Below are 15,171 nucleotides of genomic sequence, written 5' to 3' on the forward strand. Positions count from 1 at the left end.
GATTTTGTGTCGGTATTATCGTGGAACGATAATACAGGAAGTGAATATGATTTACATCACGGTAATAATAAAGGTATTTGGGGGGGGGGAGGGGGTAAGTCATAAAATCAACGTTTACTCGTTTATTGTTGCTATCCGATTACATTTTCCAACGTACCCTTAAAGGTGACTTGACAGTATTTGTAATGTTGTGTTATATTTGATCAACTAAAATAGACATTCTACTTTAATTATGTATAATATATTCGTGTTACGTACTAATTAACTGACTTGTCAAAAAGTATTTGAACCCGTTTAATTGTCAAAATAGTCGCACTTAGAACCATAACGTGGGTCGTTATATTTTATTTATTACACAGTGTTATCTTTATTTTTGGGCTAGGCCATTGAAGTACTGAAAACAAATTGTAACATATTATACTTTATACCTACTGTTTTGTTTAAAATTGTATAGGTGCTAATTTTTAATTCAATAAATATTTAGATTTATTATATTGCAATAAATACAAATATTTTGTTTTATTGTTGTAATGTTTATATTTAAATGAAAAATCATGTATTTAATTTTTAAAAAGTTGTCAACCAAGAATACGCTTCGGAAGTTATTACGGAGTATGTGATTCGAGGCAACGCTGCTATATTAAAGTGCACTATTCCTTCGTTTGTGGGTGATTTTGTTGTCGTTCATTCTTGGATATCTTCAGACGGCCAGGAATATTACTATACAGGCGGCGGTTACGGTAGGCCCTGGTTAGCTCTTATCGTGTGCAAAGTCTAAATCCGACTATTCCTTTGAAACCGCATATTATCTGGTTTTTTACATAATTTATTATAGGTGCCTACATCGTTTGTTGTGTTGTGAAATATTTAATTTTAATTTTACTATAATATTATCTTTTGTCAGTTGTAAATCAACATTACGAAACCGAGTTGATGCCTTCGGAATATGTAATTCGGGGCAACTCGGCCGTTTTGAAATGTAACGTGCCGTCCTTTGTAGCGGATTTTATAACGGTCGATGCTTGGGTTTCCAGCAACGGCCAAACCTATACTAGGGATACAGATCAAAGTAAAGACATCCGTCAGCTTCAAGAGAATACTATATTTTGTATACTTGCGATTTCCTTTAAATCCAATACGCAGTTTACAGTAATTATCAAGCTATACTTCCTTGTACTCGAACGAATAAAAAAGCTAATATTATAATGTAAATTATAGTATATAATTGTATGTATTCATTATACACATATTATGGCTTTTTACATGTCCGCATTGCAAAATATATGTTTATAGTCGTGATTCAAAATTATGCTACCGGTGCTGAGGACGAATACGTAATACTGGGTAATACTGCTGTGCTTAAATGCAAAGTCCCTAGTTTTGTGGCGGATTTCGTTTTCGTGGAATCTTGGATTTCTTCCGACGGCCGGGAATATTATTATCACGCTGACAACTATGGTAGGCTTTGGTTGTTTAACTGATTGATGTGCAGCTCTATGCTCTCCGATGATTCCTTGAAGTATCCGCAATTTTCTTTGGATTTTGTCATTTATTTGTTTGTTGTATTATGTTCGGTTTCGGTCAGATTTTCTCACAGAAAACTATTTTAGAAAGATCCGTTTGGATAATATATATATATAAGCTATATTTTATTGATATATATTCGAGTTTCGTAGAATACTAATTTTAGCTAAAGACATCCAAAAATTATAAAATCATAAAAATTGTGTTGAATATTTTACTGGTATTTAGTAGATTTTGTATTTGTATGAAATGTTTAGGTTTTTGCATTTTACATAATATTATAATATGGCAAATTCTATGCGTTAATAGTTGTCCATCAGTCGTACGAGGTTGAAGCTGATAACGAATATGTCATCAAGGGTAATAGTGTTGTTATGAAGTGTGAAGTTCCGAGTTTTGTCAATGATTTTGTTTCGGTCATCCACTGGGAGGACTCTTTAGGAAATACTTATTATCCTAACAAAGATTACGGTATAGCTACACATTAAAAATTGCAAGTGTAGAATTTTTTTGTTTTTAGTTTACAATTTTGACCATCCTATGAATCCTTTTTTCGTGATTATCGGTATTTTTTTTACCGTTAACTGCAGGTTAAAAGCACTTTGGAAAATTAAACGATGACAAGTGTGATTCTTAGACTTAAGCAGTAAAAAATATTATCTAATTGGAGTTTTTTTTGCCATGTAGTCGTAAATCAGTTGTACCAAACTAGAGTTATCGACGAATACGTGCTCCGTGGAAACGCAGCGGTCTTAAAATGTCTTGTCCCAAGTTTTGTGGCGGACTTCGTTCAAATTATAGGATGGGTAGACGAAAACGAAAACGATATCGGATCTACGATTAATAGCTCGGGTATCCTTGATTGTTTTTTTTTCAATAATATGAAAATCGGTTGTATACTTGGACATACCTACACGTGTAGTTGCAAAACTAAATCCTATTATCCAAACTGTCGTTTTCGTTTTGTTTGTATGTAATTTTACTAAAAAGTCGAATACGGGCATTTCTGATCTTTCTGTTAATGTTATTAAATTAATTGACTTGAAAATGTGTATCTAATTCAGTTGTAGAGCAGTCCTACCAGTTGCGTGTGAACGACGAATTCGTGCTAAAGGGAAATACGGCGGTTATGAAATGTATTGTTCCTAGTTTTATGGGCGACTTTCTTGAAATCAAAGAATGGATTTCTGATTCCGGAGATTCCTTCGTGGTCGACCAATTCAATTACGGTTTGTTTCGAGTGAACATTATTAACTGTACACAAAATGATTGTATCGACTGAGATGATGGAGTGATATATTTTCCTTTTCCAATTTGCGATAGCGTTAATGCAGGCGCTTACTTAAAATTTTTTATCGTTCCAGTTATTGGCATTGAGCACTTTTCGATGATTTTTTGGGTTTCAGCCGTTAATCAATACTATGAAAGTCAAGTGTACGACGTGTTTGTAATTAGAGGTAATACGGCGATTTTCAAATGCGCCCTCCCTTCATTCGTGTCTGATTATGTAATTGTGGAATCGTGGGAAGCCACAAATGGGGATAAATATTATACAACCAATGTCGGAGATATCGGTATAGTGTTTTCTTATGATTAAGTGTGCGCATGAGAGAATAATTATATTATGTCGAATGAATACATGATTTTTCCTATCACAGTCGGTAATCCAGTTTGTTTTATTTGCATGCCTACACTGTTCGGCCAATGTTTTATATCATCTACAATATTCAGAGAGTCTTGAACATCATCGCCATCACATCTGCTCCATTTTTTTAAAAATTGTTTTTGATTTTGGCGACAATTAGAAAAAATAATTATTGCTATTATATTTGGGCGTGTCCTACGATATTGTTGTGGTCAATAATTATATTTGGAGGTAATTACACTTTGTATTCAAATTTGACATTTTCAATATTTTATTCTGAAAAAAACAGACTATGTAATCCATTAATGATTTGCTTCTTTAAAAATGTTGATGTTGTTGTTTGTTTTTAGCTGTAAATCAGTACTACGAGGCGATTTTGTACGATATGTTTGTAATCAAAGGCAACACTGCTATTTTTAAATGTATTGTTCCTTCGTTCGTCGGAGATTACGTGTCTGTTGTGTCTTGGGAAGACTCCACCGGAAACAAATACTATATTTCATTAGACAACCAATTCGGCGGTATACAATCTCATATACATAAATCAATATAGAGGTGTATTTTGTGTTCGAGTCTAAATACAAAATATCCTTTTTCATTCCTTCTGACTAAACAATAGTATTTGATATTTCTCATAAAGAACCATTTCGGTTTCGAATGGATTCTATCGTTGTCGTTCTATGAGTCTTGCATTTTTTTTTGTGATCTCCAAATATAAAAATGAGTTATTTCGGTTAAACAGTGGTCCAAATTGTATTGTTTTGTTTATTCAACCAACGTCGTTTCTCTATTTCTAGCCGTTCATCAACTTTACATCGTTAACGTGATGGATGAGTCTGTACTCCGAGGAAATACTGCCATTTTGAAATGTCATGTTCCTAGTTTTGTCGCCGATTATGTATTTGTGTCCGGTTGGTCTTCAGACGATGGCGATGAATATTCAATTGACGCGAACCAAGTATACGGTATCACCAAATTTCAGACTATATTGTTGCCTTTTTCACTGTTGAAACGATTTTCTGATCAACCAAATAGTTCTTTATGAGATTGTCAAACAAGGGTACGTTGCGGTTTTCCTAAATTCTGTCCACACAGTTTTTATCACATTCCACCGAATTCCTTTGGCTCCCGTATAAATGTCTAGAATGAATGGTATAATTAGACAATAATTATTAATGATGGACAATCTGATACTTTACACAATAACGATTCTAATGTTTTAAACCCTTCTTATATACGCATTGTTTTATGTTGTGTAAAATATCAAATATAATTCACCAAATTTATAAAAACTAATCTTTGTACACAAATCAAAGTATACATTGTTATAAAGTATCACATTGTTCATCATTGAATCGCTTTATGCTTTAAAACAATAGCATCTCAATGTGAATTAGTTTTTTTTATAACATTCTATTTACTATATATATAACCTTGAATTTTTTACTTTTAAAATAAACAACAATGCATGCATTAAGTAGTTTATTAAGTTTATTAAGTTTATAATTTATTATTTTAACTTCCTTGTTTATGTATCACATTGGGATTTAGAGATTTCACAAGCTAAGATTTAAAATTATTTATTTTACACTTGTTGAACACTTTTTTGATATTTAAGTTAAAAGTTAATTTTAGTGTAATTAAAAAAAAAGAAAAAAATGTTCGGTCTTTTAAAACAATTGACAAGCTTTTTGTGAAACCTCTATTACATTTTAGTAAATTTTCGCTTGAGCATTCCATATAATATATTTTTGTGTAGAAGATCTAATATATTTTATTTTTTTTTTGTAATTTTTAAAGATGGTAAATATTTGGTATTACCATCTGGTGAACTCCACATACGTGATGTAACGCCCGAAGATGGAAATAAATCTTATCAGTGTCGTACTAAGCATAGATTGACTGGAGAAACAAGACTTAGTGCAACTAAAGGAAGGCTTGTTATTACAGGTTAGTGAATAATAGTATACTTATACATAAAATAAGTATGTTGGCAATAACGATTAATTAAAAATAAACTATTTTTTTAATTTTGTACAAAAGTATAAAACATATTAAATAATTATAATACTTATACTTAAATGTTAATTTAGTTATAAATTTATTTTATTAAAAATTTATATTAATTTTCTACATTGCCAGTATACTTAGTTGATCATACAGATAACGGCTGAATTATATTTTATTCTTTAATTTTAATTGCATTATAATTATTAATTTTAAATAAATATAAACTCTAACAACGAAGACTATTCATATAGTAAAAACTACTACTTAATTTTCTTATTGAGCTTGTCGTCTTAATAGTTTATAAAATATAATTTTGCCCTATTAGTGTGTACATCAGTGATGCATTTATATTTTTATAAAAATTATTTAAAAAGTTGCATAGCAGTTATTTGACATGCGAAACGTTATTTTTATATTTTATAAATGCATCATTGAATTGAATTTATATACATATTTAATAATTTTAAATAACCGAACACAAATTTTAAAAATTTAGTTAGTGTTAGTGCTTTATATTATAATCATGATAACTATATTTCATTATATTTCTATTCGAAGTTGACTAATACTTTTCCAGAAGTATTCAGTACTAGCACCCACCTTTAGATATACTGTATTTTTATGTGTGAGAAAAATTAATTTAAGATACTACATTTTTAAAATTTGAGTTCGGATATGAAGCCTGAATGTTGGGATAGGGTACCCCTGCGACACATTAAAGCACAAGTCAGTCGTGCCAACTTTCTTAAAAAAAATAATGCATATTTTACATTTTATTCATAATGTTACCTAGACAAATTTTGTTTAATCATATCTTAGACCCCGTGGGTAGTTCCTCTCCGAAATTCGCTTCTTTGGAGACCGGTAAAAGTTACCAGTTCAGATCTGGACAAAGTATGGTTTTAACTTGTTCCGCTCAAAGCCATCCAGTACCCACTTACAGGTAAGGGCTAAAAGTTGAAACTCAGTACACATATTGTTTTTATCGAACGAATTTTTTAAATATTACATATCACAGAACTCGAATATTTTTTTTTAATTTTGGCTGCATAGTATTTAGGATAAATAGAATAGGATAGGGTTAATAGTATATGTCTTCATCAATAGCGTGACATAGTTGTGTTATTTTAGATCCAATTACTAGTATAACGCCAAAATTCTCGTCAACAACAAACATTCAAGGATTTACGACCCATTTATCTAGATCATTTGATATACTCTGTCCAGCACAAGGGTACCCTGTACCAGTATCAAGGTGGGTAGGTGTATTTAAATTTAATAAAGCATACATTTTTTGAAAACACTAGAACCAGTAAGTGCAACGGTGCCTAAATTTCCAATGATGGCAGAATCATTTAAATCAAGAGTGTCAGCAAATTTAGATATGTTATGTCCAGCTCAAGGCTATCCTATTCCAACACATAGGTATTTTCATTATTTACACATTTCCTAAATATTAAGGTCAATTTTTTTTAGTACCAACCTTGAGCTTTGATATAAAATTGACAGAGTGTAGATTCCCAAACAAAAAAGTATCTATAACAAACAAAATGTATAAAATAATAAACTGTTGTATTGGATGTAGAGCCCATTGGTCTTAAAGCTCCAAGTTTTTCAACGGAAGCTAAATCTACTTCTTATGTGAAAAAAACGGGACAGAGCATCAACCTGTTGTGTTTAGCTCAGGGATACAGTGTGCCAACATTCAGGTGATCTTTTTGTATAATTGCATTTTTTTTGTATTTTCCGGGATTTAGAACCCATTGGATTGAAATCTCCCACATTCCCATCTTCATCAAAGTCTAGTTGGTTTGTTAAAAACCTATATGAGAACTTATCTTTACTCTGTTCAGCACAAGGGTACCCTGTTCCTGAATACAGGTAACATATTTCTTAAAGGTTTAGCGGAATACAAGTATAGTTAAATAATTAGTCATAATTTGGTAGACAAATTTGTTCACTTAAGACGTTTAATTATAATAAACCCGTATGCTTTGAATTCTATGGTAAAATGATTTTCTTACAGAACCGTTTAGCTTAAAAGCTCCGACATTTCCATCTGATGATGAAGTGTCTAGATTCAGAAAGCGAAGTACTCATAGTTTTAGTTTACTTTGTGAGGGTCAAGGATATCCCGTCCCTTCATTCAGGTACGATGAGCTACTCATAGTAACACATATTTCATTTTTTTTTTTGTAGAACCGGTAGGACTAAAATCTCCAGTCTTTTCGACTGAATCAGAAAGTTCTAGATATAAAAAACGGTCGGGTACGAGTTTGTCTTTGTTGTGTATGGCGCAAGGGTTTCCTGTCCCAGGTTTCAGGTGAGAATATTCCACAATGCTCATAGTTTTATTTTTATTTCTTTAAAAAAAGGGGGTGTCCGTGTTCTAATGTTCGGGCTAATTGAAAGTGTAAAATAATCATGTTAAAACTTAAAAATTTATTTAAAAATATAGATCCTGTTGGAATAAAGTCTCCTACTTTTTCATCTGATTTTAAAGGAACTATTTTTAATCGTCGGTCAAATACTGATATTGTATTATTGTGTCAATCACAAGGATACCCCGTACCAGAGCACAGGTGAGACTATGGTTCTCTTTTTTTCTAAAATTCCATTTTCGTTTTTGTAAAAAACTAGACACCAATTAATTGAAAATAATAAGAAAAGTAAAGTCGCAAGGGTAGAAAATTCTCAGACATTTATGCTTTTTGAACGTGTCTTTAAACATTGTTTTTATTTACTTTTTCGTAACTTTTAGAACCTGTTGGATCTAAGGCACCGACTTTATCATCAGATTTTTCTAGTACAGGATTAAAAAAACGGGCAAACACTCCAATTGTCTTGTTATGCCAGTCACAGGGATATCCCGTACCTGAATTTAGGTGAGGAGTCTTAAACATCATCTTATAAATAAAACATATTCGATTTTCTTAAAAAGCGGTAATGTAATATGAACCTACAAGAATATTACACGGTTGTCCTGATTCCAACATTCAGTTATTAGTTTTGTTAGACAATTATGACTTGATATTCATTGGGGTTTTAATGGAATCGTATCAAATAATTTGTATTCAGACCCGGTCGGACTGAAGGCACCTTCACTGTCGTCAGACTTCGAAGGAACTCGCGTGAGGAAAAGTTCTAAAAACGATATTGTTTTATTGTGTCAGTCTCAGGGATACCCTATTCCAGAATTCAGGTGAGATTCTTTTTTAAACTTGCCAATGTTACTTTTAGAACCCGTGGGTTTAAAATCGCCTACATTTGCTGCGAAATCAGAAACATACAGGTTTCGAATGAAATCGTCCGCTGACTTGAACCTGCAATGTGAAGCGCAAGGATACCCTATCCCGACTTTCAGGTTAGGAGTCTAGCTGAATACCTAATATTTTTTTCTATAGATCCATTCGGTGCCAAAGCACCCTCGTTGTCGTCCGAGAACAAACACACCTGGATAGAAAAACGAAGTAGACAAGATATTAGTCTTCTATGTTTAGCGCAAGGTTACCCAGTGCCTCTGTCGAGGTGAGCCGCACAATAAATAAATGGGGCTTAATAACTTTATTTGAGATTGAGATTTAGCATTGTGGAATAGACTACGAGTATAATAATAATAATGTCTCAAGTGACACTTATTAAGTTAAATATTTCGAATTTAGATACGGTAGGCGTTAAAGCACCCACTGCGCCGGACGACAAAAGTCGAACCATCGTGCGACATTCTGAACAATATGTAACACTATTTTGTATAACCCAAGCATATCCTGTACCAACTTTCAGGTTCGTACTTCATAAGAAAAGAATTCGGTATAAAATAGTATTTTTTTTTAATGATGGTTCGTTATTGGTTTTTTTATACACTTGACATAATTGCTGACTGACCAACTAGATACCGTATACGAGTCACTTATATCGCAATCCGACTCCAAAAAATATATGCTTAAAATAAAGAAATGAAGCATCTAGTAATTGTTTACTATTGAATTTATACGCTAAGTGACTTATAAAAAGTTCCCAACATACAGGTTATTAAAAAAAAAAAACAATTAAAACAAATAAAAAAAAACCCAAAAAAATGTAATTTGTTCACAGAACCTGTTGGCGTCAAAAAGCCCACGTTTGCTAGTGACGATAAAATTCATTCATTCGAAAGAAAACACAATTCTGAAATAGCTCTTTTATGCGAAGTCCAAGCAAATCCAGTAGCTACAATAGGGTATGAATGGGTTTTCTATAATTTAAACTGAGATTTCCATTTATTTTTAAAATTATTTTCTCAAAATTACCTTTGTTAATTTAGTAATATATATATATATATATATATATTCTGGGAAGGAAATGGTTTTAGGCTTGCTGTACTAACTGTACTAGTATAAATAAATAAAATCCTAAAGAATAGATTATTCAATATTAACCTAAGTACACCTGTCAAACAAAGGATATCTCAGACACAAAAAAACTGGTCGACACTTAAATGGCTAAATATAGAGGGTGCATGTATGATATTTAGAAAAGATGATCCGTACTATCCCAACATTTCAGCTCATATATATTAATAATTGACAAAATGTCTATAATTTATCATTTTGCTTTTACGTTAGCTGTGGTTTTACGTTTTGTTTAACTTTTATCGCAGAACCCATAGGGATGAAATCTCCTAGTTTTTCTACGGATACCAAAATTTCAGCTTATGTAAGATCTCAGAATGCTAATATTAGTCTGCAATGTCAAGCTCAAGGATACCCTATTCCTAATTTTCGGTAAATATGTGTAATGGTTTTTTTTTCAAATTTGATAAATAAATAACTTTTACGCAAACAGAACAAAAAAATATTATTCCACAACTGAAAACGATATCACACATGTTTCACAATCTATTAAATGTAATAAAAATGTTTAAAGTTTTGAGATTCAACTAATTATGATTTTCTTGATTATTATTACGTCTTGGTTAAATCTCTTGTAAAGTACATTACATTATTATAAACCATATAATATGGTTTTGTTGAACAGATCCAATAGGAACAGTTGTACCTAAAGTACCAGTGAAATCAAAGTTTGATCACGTTGACGGGGCTTATGGACAAAATGTCGAATTAGTTTGCGAAACTCAAGGTCATCCAGTACCTGTTTTCAGGTAGTTTGAATAAACCTTAAGAAGCATAATAATAAATACTAACAATTTCCTCTAAACAACTATCTAAACACTTAAAACAACGATTTGGGCTTCATTAGTTAAATTGACTTAAAAAAAAAATAAAGAATATATCATTTTGAACATCACTAATTATAATTAATGTTGTTAGATCCACAAACAAGTATTCTACCAAAAATTAAAAAAGAAGAACTGGCTGTTTTGGTCGGAAAACCATTTGCCATTGAATCTCATGTATCCATGATTTGTTCTGCACAGGGGTTTCCCATTCCTTATTTCCGGTACGTTTGATAAACATGATTTTCGAACAATTATTTAAAAGTGGACTTGCTTGTAAACGTATATCCAGATTGACCCAGGTCCAAAATTGCGGTTTAGTCATAACAAAACATTTTAATAAAAACATTAGTACTCTATAACTGTAATCGGATATAAAATGCATATCACTTTTAAACGAGTAGGAAAGTTAAAAAAATAACTGTTGCTAGGAAAAACGATTTATGTGCTTAATGTCATTAGTAAAGGGTTCTCTATTTCTTATTCAGTTCTGTATGTAAAACAGTTATTGAAATAACAAAAACAATTAATTACAGAACCGCACTCGAATATTGCCGGTAAAGTGTCTAAAGAACGGTTCGAAGGAAATAACTTTCTTTTAAATGAACCAGCGGTACTTTTGTGCCCAGGTCAAGGTTTCCCCATACCGAAATATCAGTAAGTTTAACTCAAATATTGATGACTACACAAGATTAGTCTGTATACTTATCTAAGGCATAATAGTCAGTTTTGGATTTTTAGTATTACACATAATCGGTAATAGGCATTATTGGTCAAATGACGATTAAGGATTTTCATTATTATGAGCTATTTTGGAAGCTATTTTGAATGATAAAATTTAAAATATCGTTATATATTATTAGTTGATAAATTGCCATATTTTATTCAACATTGTTTATTTCTTTATTTTTTTTTATATTTTTAAGTATAATTTTATCTTAAAAGGTATTATGCAAAACACTCGTTTATCCTTTTCCAAAATACTAAAATACAATCGCATCTCCAACTATAAATTACCAATCTATTGATCAAATACAAATTTACTTTAATTGAGATGTTAGGTAAGAAAAAACCCTTATAGACTTTCATAAATACATATAACAAATAATTTGTTTTTGCTATTGTATTGTCGTAACACAAATTCGACTCGATTATATTTACATATTTTTTCAAAGTGTTTTTTTAAGCCTAATGATGTAAATTATAATTTTGTAAAACATACCTCGTTTTTCTTTGTTCATATCCCTTGTGTATTTGATCTCATTATTAACTCACTTGCACATGAATTAATGCAAATCAACTGTCTGTGACGAGTTTTTTCCATGGCCTTTTGTTATTTTATATATTATTTAAAAGAAGCGTGACTCGGAAACATTTATTTTACATATTTACCTTCAATATATTTTCATGTACAATACAATTGTAAAGCATAACTATTATAGCAACCAAAATAGTAGTGCAATTGAAATATGAACTTTTGTTCTAGTAAAGAGTCACACTTCTGAAGTATTTAAATAACCATATGCGCAATTTTACAATAATGCAATGTATGAACAGGTGGTACAAGTTTCTGGAAGGTTCTAGTAAGAAACAAGCTGTAACTTTGAACGATAGAATCAAACAGGTTTCTGGCACATTGATAATACGCGAGGCAAAGGTCGAAGATTCTGGTAAATATTTATGTGTTGTCAACAACTCTGTGGGCGGAGAAAGTGTAGAAACAGTTTTGACTGTAACTGGTAAGTTAATGACGTTTTAATAAACATAAATCAAGTTTTTTATCAATGCATTTTTGTTTCTTAGCTCCATTAAACGCCATCGTCGAACCGACCATTCAAACTGTGGACTTTGGAAGACCCGCCGCCTTGACTTGTAACTACGAAGGAAACCCAGTAAAGACTATATCATGGCTTAAGGATGGTAAAAAATTGAGTTCCCACGACGGAAGAGTGTTGCGTATTGACTCCGTTCGCAAAGAAGACAAAGGAATGTATCAATGTTTTGTAAGGAACGAGCAAGAGAGTGCCCAAGGCAGTGCTGAACTCAAGTTAGGAGGACGATGTAAGTGTAGCTAACCATTGTTGATACGGGTTTGTTTAATTGTTTTTTCTTCCGTTTTGTTTAGTCGAACCGCCACACATTAAGGAATACTTTAGCGATAACACCATGCAACCTGGAGTGTCTTTGCACTTGAAATGTATCGCATCTGGTAATCCAACACCTGAAATAAATTGGGAACTTGATTCAAAACGTCTTAGCAGCACTGAAAGGTATATTGAATGATTAAGAATTTCCTAAGCTTTAAACAAGAATTATAAATATATTTAAAAGTTTTGAAAAACCGTTTTGGTTCGAATATATAAATTGGTTTCAAAAATCATGAACTCAGATAAAATAGGTATAAGTAAAAATATTTGCTCACTGTCTAACGATTTTTTATTAAAAATTATTTTCTGATTTTCACATTTATTTCACTAGGCATTTCCAGTTGTATAGCCACCCTTAACTTATAATGCTAACTATTTACAGCTTTTTCCGTTAACTATGTGATTTTCAGACTTCGGATTGGACAACATATTACCATGGCAGGCGAAGTGGTCTCTTATCTTAATATATCTTCAGTTCACACCAATGATGGAGGTCATTATAAATGTGTAGCTGTTTCTAAAGTCGGTGCGGCTGAACACACTGCCCATATCAACGTGTACGGTCTTCCGTTTATTCGACCAATGGAAAAAAAAAATATCGTGTCTGGAGAAAATCTATTCGTTACGTGCCCTGTTGCTGGATATCCACTTGAATCGATCACATGGGAAAGAGGTGTGATATGATCAATCAGTCAAAATTAATACTATTTTCTTTTATGTACAACAATGTATCTTTTGCTCTATAGAAAATCGTCAACTTCCTATCAACCGCAAACAAAAGGTGTTCCCGAACGGTACGTTAATCATTGAAAACGTAGAACGGTCTTCGGATCAAGCTACTTATACTTGTGTGGCGAAGAACTCTCAAGGTCATACCGCTAAAGGAAACTTAGAAGTTCAAGTGATGGGTAAGTTACACGTTTTTAATACAATAAATAGTCATGAATATTGTAACACCGTTCAGTATAATATTATCATTTCGTTAAATATCAGTACATTTTTCTGTGCTAACACAATTCTAAAAAAATTCATTTTAATATTATACTGAACGACAACAAACTTAATAAACATTTTACGGGGCAAATTATTAGGAGATCAGCAAAACACATTTATTTGCTAAATTATTATGTACACTTATTGTTTCGTACGATAAGGAGTTTATGCCGGGGTGCACGAACTTCATTATGATCTTTTGGTTATCCGTAATTGGGTCATCAAAATTTATCAAGTTTCCTGTGCAATCCGGTATAATTATGTACAATAATGATAATTATTTTTAATTTTGTACATTTAAATATATTAATAGATTACAAAGAGAACGAGAATAATAATATCTATTTACCAAAAGGATCTTGGATCGTATTTGGTTTTGTTATTTTATGTAATCTATTAGTATATTATTATACTGTTATAATAGGGTGTATCAACTACCAACAAATTGACTTTAAATTTGTAGAAAACATGTTGGGGTACACCCTGTGTATTTAATATCATACTTGTGTTAAGTTACGAATTAGATTTAGGTTTGCCTAAGAAAAGTAAGTTGTAACATGAATGAGACGTTTATAAAATATTCATAATCATAAAGTGTTTAAAAAACTCCGAAATAAAAATGTTCCGAAAATCCGATATTGTAACAAACAAAACATATTGTATTCGATACGTTTTAGTTCCTCCTGTTATATTACCATTTTCGTTTGACGGCGAAACTAACGCTGGCGATAACGCTCAGCTGACTTGTCACGTAAACAAAGGAGACATGCCCCTCGAGTTGTCTTGGACTTTCCGAGACTCTGACAACCGCACGGCTCCTCTGCCAGAAGTGACCACCGTAAATCGGATAGGAAAGAAAATCGCCGTGCTTGAAATACCCATAGTGACACAGTTCCACCGCGGAACTTACATTTGCACTGCCAGCAATCGCGCAAATAAAGTTTCCCAGTCTGCTGTTTTGTACGTCAACGGTAAACACACATAACACTGAAGACGAATATTTCAAACACACACATTATGGCATGTTCGCTTAGGTTAACTTACGCAGACAAAATTTAGAACTATATATTATTATATTTTATTCACAACGTGTTTGTTTCCTCTTGTGCAATCATAATTTTATCTATTATATCCTCTTCGATGATAACAAAAAAAATAGCAGTATAAATTCGATTTTTATCAGTACCTCCGTCGATGAAACCATTTTCGTTCGAGGGCGAATCGAACGTCGGCGAAACAGCACAATTAACTTGCCACGTTATTAAGGGTGACACTCCGTTAGAAATTTCATGGGTGTTCCAAAACTTCGACGGTGGCATTCAACCACTACCGCAACCGATAACGGAAAATCGAATTGGCAAAAAGATAACCATGTTAGAGATACCGGTCGTGACACAATATCACCGAGGAAGCTACTCGTGTGTAGCCAAAAATAGAGCTGGGATTGTCAATCAAACGGCCATTTTGATGGTTAACGGTACATTAAAACCTAATAATATGATATGTGTTGAGAAATATCAACGTTAACGAGCATTATATCATAGAACTAGCACAATAAGCTACGCACAAAGCTACCTATCAACGCATCCACTGATTCCATTTAATCAACCAACACACTCCGTTTTTTTTTATGAACT

General features: G+C 32.2%; 1 protein-coding gene across 50 annotated transcripts in view; it reads left to right on the forward strand.

Moving 5' to 3' along the window:
* LOC126846541 (cell adhesion molecule Dscam2) overlaps positions 1–15,171 on the forward strand; it is a 58,050-nt gene that overhangs the window by 17,716 nt on the left and 25,163 nt on the right. For 13 of the 50 annotated variants that reach the window (XM_050586046.1, XM_050586045.1, XM_050586059.1 and 10 more), the window contains exons 5-11: positions 4,970–5,119; positions 10,489–10,618; positions 11,952–12,133; positions 12,198–12,455; positions 12,520–12,664; positions 12,952–13,214; positions 13,288–13,449. In XM_050586046.1, the coding sequence (XP_050442003.1) occupies positions 4,970–5,119; positions 10,489–10,618; positions 11,952–12,133; positions 12,198–12,455; positions 12,520–12,664; positions 12,952–13,214; positions 13,288–13,449 (1,290 nt within the window). Of the gene's footprint in view, positions 1–904; positions 1,070–1,293; positions 1,459–2,211; positions 2,377–2,930; positions 3,099–3,966; positions 4,135–4,969; positions 5,120–6,486; positions 6,605–6,764; positions 6,889–6,936; positions 7,061–7,205; positions 7,330–7,378; positions 7,503–7,637; positions 7,762–7,940; positions 8,065–8,257; positions 8,382–8,419; positions 8,544–8,583; positions 8,708–9,818; positions 9,943–10,195; positions 10,320–10,488; positions 10,619–11,951; positions 12,134–12,197; positions 12,456–12,519; positions 12,665–12,951; positions 13,215–13,287; positions 13,450–14,211; positions 14,506–14,717; positions 15,012–15,171 lie in introns of all 50 variants that reach the window. The other 37 variants (XM_050586077.1, XM_050586080.1, XM_050586074.1 and 34 more) reach the window with 24 other exon arrangements.

Source organism: Adelges cooleyi, unplaced genomic scaffold, assembly GCF_023614345.1.
Source record: "Adelges cooleyi isolate 19-005CV unplaced genomic scaffold, UGA_ACOO_1.1 ACOO_flye_CR_arks_rails_tigmint_CR_PRNA_9, whole genome shotgun sequence".
NCBI lineage: Eukaryota > Metazoa > Arthropoda > Insecta > Hemiptera > Adelgidae > Adelges > Adelges cooleyi.